The 12,121-nt window shown below is 38.3% G+C and overlaps 1 protein-coding gene across 1 annotated transcript in view; it reads right to left on the bottom strand.

Annotated features, from left to right (window-relative positions):
* Positions 1-2,954: 2,954 nt before the first annotated feature.
* LOC134350381 (saccharopine dehydrogenase-like oxidoreductase) overlaps positions 2,955-12,121 on the bottom strand; it is a 33,729-nt gene continuing 24,562 nt past the window's right edge. Inside the window, exons 6-12 of the mRNA XM_063055496.1 lie at positions 10,148-10,278; positions 9,067-9,184; positions 7,125-7,244; positions 6,956-7,012; positions 5,153-5,264; positions 3,725-3,806; positions 2,955-3,318 (exon numbers count right to left, since the gene is read on the bottom strand). Coding sequence (XP_062911566.1) covers positions 3,213-3,318; positions 3,725-3,806; positions 5,153-5,264; positions 6,956-7,012; positions 7,125-7,244; positions 9,067-9,184; positions 10,148-10,278 — 726 coding nt within the window. The 3' untranslated portion in view covers positions 2,955-3,212. The remainder of the gene's footprint in view (positions 3,319-3,724; positions 3,807-5,152; positions 5,265-6,955; positions 7,013-7,124; positions 7,245-9,066; positions 9,185-10,147; positions 10,279-12,121) is intronic.

Raw genomic sequence — 12,121 nt, 5'->3', positions numbered from 1 at the left:
GTTAAGAGAACTACATTCTTATTTAATTTAAGGCTCTCAATTTTTACATCTCAATTAGTGTCTCTTTGGCTTCTTCTGTTCCAAAGAAAAACATGTACAACCTCTCCTTCAGCTATAATGCCTCACCCCTGCAACGTTCTTTTAACTCTGTATTTTATCCAGCTTTCCAGTGTGGTGAAACATTTCAGGGATATGGCTTGCATTTCCAGTAATAAGGTCCTATGCTGCACCTAGTTAACCTGAAGCTGGGGTGAGTTTACAGTTTATTAGATTTCACCCTTCGAGCAAAGCAAAATGGGATCCAATGTAAGCTCTGGATTCAATGAAGTAATTCATCTCTGAGAAATTAGCATCTAAAATTAGAATCTGATCTTGGTAACTTTGTTACTCTGTATTTACAAGGTACAGCAATGCCTACACATATTTTGCTCGATGGCAAATGCTTCCAACATTTTGTTTCAAATTTCCAGATTATTGGATGGTCTTTTGAGGGCTTAAATCACCAGAGCTGGATGGGATGCTTTATGAGGTAAATGTGGCAACTGCTGGGGATCTGACAGAAATTTTCAAACCTTCTTTGGCCAGGTGACTGAAAGATAACGAATCTTAACTCAAGTAGCAGAGGGGGGAGAAGACAGGCAATTATAGGCCAGCAAATGCAACATCGGTGGCAGGTTTTTTTTTTGATGAGGTAAGAAATTGCATTGATGGAAGATGGTGTGGATGATGTAGACTACACAGATGTTGATGTTGACAAGGCCCTAAATGAGAGGCTGGTGCAAAAAGTTAGAGCCCATTAAATCCAGAGCACTTTGACAATTGGATCCAAAACTGTCTTTGTGATAGACAGTGGTTGATAAACAAGAGTTGTTGTTTAAACAAGAGTTGGAAGCTCGTGACCAGGAATGGTACTGGGACCTTTGATGTTATATAGATTAAGAACGTGAATATAGAGGCATTATTAGTAAGTTAACACAAGAGTAACGGAAATATGTGGTTTTAATATTTAAATATTTATGAGCAGAAGAAATGATGTGGCATAGAAGGCTACATACTGATTGCTGGAAAATGAGATTAGTGTAGCCAGGTATGCATCAGCCAACACAATCCTGGGCAGCTCGAGAACAGTGGCTTCATGGAGAAGCCAAAGAGTGGTAGGAGATAGTTACCTCTCTGAATAGAGGCCTGTGAATAGTGGTGTGCCACAGAGATTGATGGTGGATCTGTTGTTTGTCATCTATATCCACGATCTGGATGATTATGTGGTAAGTGGATCAGCAAATTTGCAGACGACATCAAGACTGGGGGTGTAGTGAACAACAATGAAGACTATCAAAGCTTGCAGCCAGCTCTGGCCCAGCTGGAAAAATAGCAGATGGAATTTAATGCAGACAAGTGTGAGGTGCTGCACTTTGAGAGAACCAACCTGGGTAAGTCAAAGGGATCTGGGAATACAGGTCCATAATTCATTGAAAGTGGCTTCACAGGTAGATAGGAGTGTAAAGAAAGCTTCTGGCACATTGGCCTTCATAAAGCATTGAGCACAGGAGTTGGGATGTTGTATTGGTGAGGCCTAATTTAGAGTATCATATCCAGATTTGGTTATCTTATAGGAAAGATGTAAATAAGATTGAAAGGGAGTGCAAAGAAAATTTACAAGGATTTTGCCAGGATTTGAGAACCTGAGTTATCAGGTTGAATAGGTTGGGACTTTATTCCTTAGAATGTAGAAGATTGCGAGATTTAACAGAGGTATACAAAACTATGCGTAGTATAGGATAGGGTAAATGCAAGCAGGCTTTTGCCACTAAGGTTGGGTGAGACTAGAGGTCATGGGTTAAAGGTGAAATGTTTAAGGGAAACATGAGGAGGAACTTCTGGTGAGCGTGTGGAACGAACTGCCAGGGCAAGTGGTGTATGCAGGATCAATTTTAACATTTAAGAAAAATTTGGATAGGTACATGGATGCGAGGGGTATGGAGGGCTGTGGTCTAGATCAATGGCAGATTAATGGTTTAGCACAGACTAGATGGGCCAAAGGACCTGTTTCTGTGCTGTGGTGTTCCATGTCTCTAACCCACATAGCACATTTTTTTAAAGAAATTATTTGCCTGCATTTAATTATTATCTGTTCAAGATGCTGAAATTAATTATAATGGAGTACCAAGCTTTTGATGTAGCAACAAAGGAACAGCCTGACCCTGTCTATAGCAAGATATGCAGATCAGCCAGCAAGTGATAGAGAATTATGACATGGTACAGAATCTTCCCAACACTCCTGTTTGTCCTACTAAATGGCAGTGTTAGAGGTTTACAAGGGCACCAGATGGGTCACAAATTACAGCCCACTAGATAACAGGCACTATCTCAGCCCACCTCAGGACAAGAGCAATGCACGCTCATGTATGTCCTTCACGCCTGGGTGCAATGACAACTTGGTCCCCAATCCCAGTCGCCGATTACCAAGCTTTGTGCGGCACAGAACTTTCCCGCCAGGACGCAAGGCTTGCCCTGAAACATTTCACACCAGACTTAAGTAATACTTCTAACTTACAACTCAAACACATTTCGCCCTTGAACGTTACTCATGTCTATACATTGAAAAACAATCAAGAACTTCAATTAATAGCATGATTAATTATATTTTAAAATACTTTCAACTGTTTGAAGGATTAAAATCGAAGTATTTTCTGGTGTATAATACATAAATGTCTTGTCTCTCTCCCTCAGAGGCATTCCTTATTCTCCTGTCCCTGGTGCAGTTCCATTTTCCACAGTGGAAATGAACTACTGTCAACAGTCATCTGTAATCTACCTAGCTTAATAAGAACATTCAATCCCCATCCCATATATAATACTTTATAAATATAGTCTTCAGTTCTCAATGCCAAGCATGTTCAGATATTTCCTTTATTATAAATAAAAACTCACCAATTCAACTGACAAATAAGAGAGCCAATTTCAGTATGGTTGTAGTTAATACGTTTAATTACCATTAGAAATAAACACAAAAACAATATTTTTCCAAACCCCGAAGAACAAGTTTCTGAAACCAATTATTCCTCTTAATAGTTCTACTACAATATGGGCAAATAAACTGCTGTTAAAATTGGTTCAAATAAAGGTTTCTTACTGAGTGCAATCTTGACATTGTGGTAAAAGCAAGACTGTGAGTTCTTACAGTTATGTAGTACTTCAAATGAATGGAACAATTAAGCTTCAGGCTTGCTGATGACAGTGAACTCAATGCCACGCTTATTCAGTCTTTCAGTGAGTGTAGTCTTTGAGAATACTGCTCCAGGTGTGTACACCCCACCCCTAAAGGAGGAAAAATAATTGCAAACAAATGGCCAAATCTGCATTTAGGGCCCTCATATCGAGAGCAATTCAGATATTGTCACTGGAAAACACACCTTGTCATATGCACATACATGTATATTGAAACATTTAATGTCAACAATCCATCGGGCTGGCAATAAATATGATCACAGGTTAATAGAAGTAGTTTTTGACAGATGAAATGCTATATCTGAAGTGACAAGGAATTTAAGATTACTTTGAATATGAAGCATGGAAAAGTCATTAAGCCCAATTAGTTGATGCTTGCTGTGAGCATTTCCCCAGGTACATCTTGTTTTGTTATGCTAAGCACAAAATAAAGCTTTGAGTAACCAGGTTTTCAAACTTGTAAGTAATTTATTGAATTCTAAGTTATGAAACTCACCGCTCTGGCAGAGACTTTTGCTCCCAGAGAATTGTGACAGCAGCCTGTACCATAGCCATCGAGGTAGCAATATAACCCGGTTCTAGAAAAATAAGCACCAGGCTTTGAAGTCACACGCTATGGAAAATTAAATTAAATTAAAAGCAGACACCTTTGTTTTTAAATAGACATTTGCTATTTTGTTCACTAAAATAAACACAACCTAGATAGAAAAGGAGAAATTACTTGGATGAGGAAGTGGAAGGGTGGGTTAGTAAGTCTGCAGATGATACAAAGTTTGGTAGAGCTGTGGAGGGATGTTGAAGGTTGCAACGGGACACTAACAGGACATAGAACTGGGCTGAGAAATGGCAGGTGGAGTTTAATGTGGAAAGGTATGAAGTGATTCATTTTGGAAGCTTGAATTTGAAGGCAGAAAACAGAGTTAATGGCTGTATTCTTAGCAGTGTGGAGCAACAGGGGGATCATGTTGTCCATGTCCATAGATCCCCCAAAGATGCCGTGAAAGTTGATGGGGTTGTTAAGGTGTATTAGCCTACATTAGTTAAGGGATTGAACTCAAGACCTGCGAGGTAATATCACAGCTCTATAAAACCTGGTTCGACCACACATGGAACATCATACTCAGTTCTGGTTGCCTCATTATAGGAAGGATATGGAAGCTAAAGAGAGGGTGCAAAGAGATTTGTCAGGATGCTGCCTGGATTAGAGGGCATATTTTATAAAGATCAGCTGAACAAACAAGGACTTTTCTCTTTGGAGTGAAGGAAAATGAGAGGTGACTTGATAGAGGTGTACAAGATGTTAGGAGGCATAGATAGAGTAGATAGCCAGAGACTTTTTTCCCAGGGTGAAAATGGCTAATACAAGGGGCATAATTTTAAAGCGATTGGAGGAAAGCGAAGTTGGGGGGGGGGGGGGTGGATGTCAGAGGTAAGTTCTTGAAAGTGAGAGTAGAAGGTGCATGGAACATCCTGCCAGGAGTGGTGGTAGAGGCAGATGCATTAGGGACATCCAAGAAACTCTGAGGTACGTGGATGGTAGAAACATGGAGGGCTATGGAGGAAGGAAGGGTTAGATTTGTTTTAGAGTAGGTTAAGAGGTCAGCACAACAACATGGGGCAAAGGGCCTGTAATGGTCTACGTTCTTGTCTATTGTTCTGTTGTGCTATGTGCTGCCTTCTTTAGGCCTCACACTGTGACATACTACTTGTGGAGCTAAGCTTTCCCAGACAACACTGTTACTGTCCACAGTAAGTTTTCCTTGAATTTACCACCTGGAACATGTCTGGAGCTGGAACACAGTGCATCAAACAAACGTGGCATCTATATTACTATAAATCCATTCCATGTAACACTGCCATATAACAGGGTATCAGGAGATCTATTTCAAAATCATACACGATGTAAAGTAAGAATTGCCTGTACCTGGTCCTTTCACTTGGGTGCAGATTTTCACTGAAGGTTTGCCTTTTTGAGGATCTTGACCTTCTTTATATCCCTCACCAAAAAAAGTAAAGCTGAAAGACATCCCTTCCATCTGCAGAACAAGACACAAAAACTTTTTTTTCTAAATTTACTTCCAATTGTTGCAGTTGCTGTGGTGTAAAACAGTGCATTTTAAGGTTTCATTTTTCTTACTCTTCTACAAAAATCCACTGATCATTAGGGTAGTTTTCCCTAATCCTAATGAAGTCTGAAAGGAGAAAAATACTACTAACTGAAGTTATTTTCAATCACATTAATAGATTATACTGTAATCAAATATGCAAAGATAACAGCATCTCAACCACAGATCTTTTAAGAAAAAGAAGCTGATATATTTTAAAACATATATAATTAAAAACAGTACGGCTGAACCAAATACTGTAATTCACGAATTTGAAGTCTCTTTTAGTCTTGGGTTTTTTATTTGGGCATTAAGGTCATGAGTTAAGTCTCTGATTAGCGACTTATTTATGAGGAAAAGCTAAATTAAACCAAGATTGGTTAAAAGCTATTATTTGCGTCGAGATATGGGAGATTTAGATTAACTGATCATGGAAATCAAGAAAAACTTTTTCCGCTTGGTAACTCAATAATTAGGGAGACAAATATATAAACAACACTAGAAGAATAAAGGGAGAAGTCACAAAATGTTTTATGCTGATAGGGTTTCAAGGACATAGAATGACCAATGAAGAAACACTTCTAAGAGGAACATTGAACAATATTTACAAAATAATTTGAAAAGGAAATGAGAACGGATCAATTTGGCATTTAAACAAGTGAGAGACCAACAAAGTCCCTTTCTACCTTGTATAATTCTATGGATTTACCCTCAGAATCTTGTTTACTTCACTGAATAATTCTACTTGATAAAACTATTTTCACTGCACTAAATTTACATATTTAATATGTAATAGGCGGGAGGAGAGAGAGCAGCGCGCCTGCGCGTGCATAGCCCTCCGGTGAAAAATGATATTGTATCTGTTAAATAGGGGCCATGGACAATTCTGATTTGATGGAGAATGGACGTGAAAGCACAGAGGAACAGCTGGAGAAATTTCTGAAATGCTCGTTCGCTGCTGTCGTTGCTGCGTGGTCGGGAATCTTTCGGAGGGTAGGCCTCAAAATCTCTGGCTTTGCCTGCTGTTGGCGACCGAGGTTGAGGTCGAATCATTCGAACAGAGATGGCGCTCAGTACTCGGTATCGGAAAGCTGATCAGAGCTCGAAGTTTTCGGATGACTCAGAGTCGGACTGCGGTCGGCATGGCAGGGAGAGTTTTTCGTCCTTCTCCCGTCTGTGTGAGATGTGGGACGTTTGAGAGACCTTGAACTTTTACTGTGCTCATGGACTTCTTCATCAAGTTATGGTATTGTTGCACTGTTGTAACTATATATTATAGTTATGTGGTTTTGTCAGTTTTTTCAGCCTTGGTCTGTCCTGTGTTTTGTGATATCACACCGGAGGAAATATTGTATCATTTCTTAATGCATGCATGACTAAATGACAATAAAAGAGGACTACGTGTCTTCATAATCTAAGTCATTTCATCTAAATTTGATTTCTATACATTATAAATAAAAACACCGCAGGGAGGAAATACAAAAAACATTGAGTATTCATCACTTTCCTAGAAGCCAGGCTACTTAAAGTGAATGGTCAGATTTACCATTTATTTGAAAACTGAGAACTCATTTGTTTTAAACAAACTCAAAACAAAGAAAGCATAAGGAAAACAAACATACCTGTTGTTTGGTTGGCCCTTGTTTTGTAAAATATCCAAACGAGAAAAATTCTGGATACTATGATACAGAAAGCAAAAGATATACACAATACATTGTCAATAGTTTTTAAATAAAATTTAAATGGATACTAGAATACCACTTTATGATCATACCAATCAATGCCACTTACTTTGATCATAAGATTTCTTCCCAATCTGCACTTAGTGAAACACCAGAAGAAGAATCCAGCCAACATCAGCATTATGACTGACCCAATTCCACCTACACTAACATAACCACCATACTGGACCTAAAAAGAAAAGCAAAGACATTAAATGATACTGGCTCATCTAATTACGCAATGAGTTTCTAAAAGTAGGTTAAATGATTTTAGCAAAATGTTTCAGAAACAGGTCAGCACCACGACTACAAAAAAGATACTAGTTTGTAGATTTCTAAATTCCCTAAACTTAAGTTCCCTTCAGTATAGATATTGACACCATACATAAACACATATAGCCAAACCAATTAATTAACATGGCTACCCATTGATACACTTTCCTTCTTGGAAAGATCACTCAACATCTCTATTTCCAGTTTAGTATTTACAGATCCTACAATTCCAATTGTTGAGCTATGTGGTTACCTTTTCTCTCTTTATTTGTCTGTGAGAAACTCTTTTTTTCTGTTTACCCCATTTTCCATCTGCACAAGTTACAGCCTTCTGGATTTAATATTGAATTGTACAGCTACAGAAGTCTTATTTATCTATCAGTTGCCCATATAGGACAGTGGCTAAGCATACTTGTTTTTATTCTACTCAGAGAGGAGGACATACCCAGTCTGATATGCTGGACTTCTGCATTTCACAACTCCCAGTCTTTGAGTTCTGAACTTCTAGTGTCATAGAGCACTACAGCACAAAAAAGCCCTTTAGCCCATCTAACTTTAGTCTACGTTCTCACTAACTGCTCCCATTCACACAAGGACGTGCTTACAGATTGTTCCAATGGCCACCCTGGTTTTAACCTATTAGAGACCTTCTAATTTCACTAGCTAAATTAACTTTTGTTTCCTTTCCAGTTCTGATGAAGGGTCTTTGACCTGAAATATTAGGTGCGTCTGTTCCCACTGGTGTGACATGACCTGACAGTACTTCCAGAAATTTGTGGTTTTACATAATTCCATAGCAATTAAATTTGCTCTTAATAATGTGAAATGCTCTCCACTTCAAAGGTCATTAAGGTTGGCATTAAATGCTGGTCTTACCAGTAAAGGTTCCATCATTATTCCCTCTTTATGGATTTTTTTCTGTGTTAATGATTGAAATATGGTCCACACTAATATTTTCTTTCACAAACTTGATGAAATGCTAGGTATTTTCCTCCTGAGATTCCCAGTTATAGAAGCCAGTCTTTTGCCAGTTCAAGCCACTTCATGTGATATCATGAAATGACAGAGAGCTCTGGGTACAGCAATGCCCATAGGACAGAAAAGCATCTCAGCGGTAGCACTGAAGATCTGCACTTCAGAATGATCTCCACCTCCAGCAAATCTTTTCGAGTACCGTTACAACACTGGTACCTACTCAATGCCTAGCCTTGTCTTGCTGTTCATTGAAACCGTGACAAATCTAATCACAGGACCACAAGGCATAGGAACAGAATTGGGCCATTTGGCACATTGAGTCTGATTTGCAATTCGATCATGGCGAATTTATTTTTCGTTTCAACAAGGATAAGGAAATGTTGATATTTTGGATCAAAACCCTGCATCCCACAGCCACTGCTCTCAACCTTAGAGTTCCCCCAGCAGATTTGTCTGTTACTGAGAAATAAATACATTTTAAAAAGTCTTCCTCCTTGTATATGAGCCAAAAATGGTACATGAAGAAATCACTAACTCTAAGTGCCTTGTTTGCTTTTCCGGCAAGAAAAGAAGATATTCTGGGAAAAAAAACTATGGTTCTGCAACAACAAATTACATTTTTGAGCAAAACAAACTAAGATTATCAATAAGCCTTAGCTTCAAGGTGAATAAAATTACAATTTAGTTTCACTTTTAATACAATGCAAGATTTTGATTAAAGTAAACAGACTATGAAAATTCAAAGAAAAACTAAATGTACTTACAGGACTTTCCTGCAAGTTCTCATACAGGTAACGCTGTGTGCGTTTGACTACAGAGCTGTCAGAGCCCAGGAAGGGAATAGCATATTGGTTCATTCTGCTACTATGAAATACTCCATTTCTGTGAAGAGGAAAGTATTGTTCAAGGACATCTCTACTCCACACTGAGTTTAGAAAAACTGCATTTCTAAACCTTGTCGTATTACCAATATAAAATAACCTTACTGTTGTGTCTTCTCCCTAATAACTCCCTTCTCCCATTCACACTTTATCTGCACATTATTGCTTTTCCTAAGCAACACATTTAAAAAAAGGGCCAATACACAAGTTAATTGTCATTTAAAGTTGTGTATTAAAAAGGAAGCAAAATCATGCACTCAAGCAGAAGAGTAAATTTGAATATCGTAGAACTAGTTAAAACATTTTAAGTTAACTAGTTAATAAAGCATGAAGCATAGTAGCAAAGGTACAAATGCCAGGGAGCAGACTTAAATTGGATATCACATAGAAGGTGATATACTCATGAGATGAATTGCTTGAAATCCATTGAAGCTTTGTAAGATTTGAGAAGGAAAAGAAACAGAGGGAGAGCAGTGTTGGTGGATTAGGGATTGAATAAATAAGAACATAAATATCTGGTGAGAAATTCGATCTCAGAATCACAAGAGGTTATGTTGCACTTTTAAAATTCCTTTATACAGTGTAGGTGTAGTGTCATGGGCAAGGAAATGTGTGGAAGCCATAGGAGTATTGAGATATATTATGATTCTACAACTGAGGGGATTGTTCAGTTTAAAATTAATCACTCCACATCATTGTCAAATAATCTATCCCTTTCAAAAGCAACATTAATCAAATGTACTTAAATAAGTAAAGCAGAAAAGATCTATATTTGAGCTAAATGAAACATCATTGAATTGGCTTCAACTCAAACAAATTACCACACATTTTATACCAAAGCTAAATTATCAAAATAATATTCAATTCAATTTTATAACACTACTGTTATTTCAACCATAACATCAACCTCCTTAGCCAAGCAGCAATATATATATTTTGAATTTTATATGGACTGGTTACGAACCTCCGTTTAAGTTTGGTCCCAATAATTGGAAGAGGTTGAAAGCCAAACTGTCTTCTTAGTTTCCTTAGTTCAGCTTGATCTGATAGTCCATGGATTACTGACTGCCATGTTCCATCGTGAAAACTGGTGCCCTTTTAAAGAGAGAAAAAATTAATTAGATTAGATTAGCTTTATTTATCATATGTCCATTGAAACATCCCGTGAAAAGTGCTGTTGTGTCATTGACCAACGCAGTCCAAGGATTGTGCTGGGGGCAGCCCACGAGTGTCGCCATGCTTCTGGCGCGAACGTAGCATGCCCACAATTCACTAAGCCTAACCCATACATCTTTGGAAAGTGGGAAGAAACCAAAACACCCAGAGGAAATTCACGAAGTTATGGGGAGAACACAGACAGCAGCAGAAACTGAACACCAATTGAGATCTCTGGTGGTACAAAGCATCATGCTAACCACTACATTATTGCAGTAAAAAGTTCTACCTACATAATTACATCACAGACCTAGATCAACCTCTCAGTAGTTGGAACTATAATGCAGACTTACTTATGCTTATATTCATTTGAAGTATAATTATCACAAAACTATTCAAGTACAATACCTTTCATGAAGAGATAACAATGCTACACACTTCAGCTCATTTTAAACAGCTGGTACTTCTCCCAGCTCTTTATCTAACATTTCTCTTTCACCCAAAAGCATTAAGAATGATTTATCTAATCACTTAATAAATTAGTAATATCTTGCTGTGCACAAATTGTCTACTATACTCAACTACTCAGAAGTGAATAAACTTCACAGGTAACTTATCTGCTGTAGTTAATTTGACCACAGTGCATAAGAGGAAAGACAAAGCTGTCACAAAAAAGGATAATGTTGATCCTCAAGTTCAGATCTTAATTGGAGAAGGCTGATTTCAACAGCATAATGCAGGAGCTGGGAACAGCTGACAGAGGGATAAACAATATCCGTTTAAAGGTGAGAAAGTCAGAAACCCTGTAAGGATAAGATGACGACAAAATTTGGGAATATTGATTGCAGAAAATTGGAGGTTTACTCAGAAGTAATGAAGCACATGACTGGTGAGCATGTCCTTTAACATTTATAAGGGTTGTAGGTTCTTAAAGAAATTAGGAAGGGAAAAAATGGACAGAAAATAGCCAGGATTTATGTTCATTTGGAAAGGCAAGGACTGATTAGGAGTCAACATGCCTTCTTTGAATTGTAGCAAAGACAGTGACAAAGTTCCACAGTACAAAACACCGATCAGGCTACACATGGAGTATCGTGTACAGTTCTGTTACCACACTACAGCAGGCATGTAGAAGCATTAGAAATAAGGCAGATTAATCAGATGTTGTCTGGAATGGAGGGCTTTAATTATGAGGGATTCAACAGCCTGGGTTTATTCTCACTGGAATGAAGAAGGCCAACAGGTGAACATAGACATTTATAAAATTCTGAGCAAACAGACAGAGCAGATAGTCAGAGTATTTTTCCAGGGGAAGGGGAAAGGTATTCTAAAACAAGAGGCCATAGGTTTAAAGTGAGAGTGGAAGCATTTAGTGGGTAGGGTGGTTAAGGAAGTTACGTGTGTTGGCCTTCGGGGACTGTGTTCAAGAGCTACTGGGTAATATTGCAGTGCCATAAAAGTCTGGTTACACCACACATGGAGCCTCATTATATGAAGAATATGAAAGCATTTGAGGGGATGCAAAGGAGACTTACCAGGATGCTGCCTGGATTTGAGAGCATGAGCGAGCTAGGGCTTTTCTCTTTGGAGCGAGCGAAGATGAGAGGCGACTTGACAGAGGTGCATAGGATTATAAGAGGCTTAGGTACAGTGGACAGCCAGTAACTTTATCCCAGGGTGATCATGGTTAATACCAGAGGACATCCTTTTAAAGGGACTGGAGAAGATTTAGGAAAGATGACAGAGATAGTTTTTTTACATTAAGAGTGGTAGGTGTACATTA

This window comes from Mobula hypostoma, chromosome 8 (genome assembly GCF_963921235.1).
Source record: "Mobula hypostoma chromosome 8, sMobHyp1.1, whole genome shotgun sequence".
Classification (NCBI taxonomy): Eukaryota; Metazoa; Chordata; class Chondrichthyes; order Myliobatiformes; family Myliobatidae; genus Mobula; species Mobula hypostoma.
This window is presented reverse-complemented; position numbering and strand designations above follow the sequence as displayed.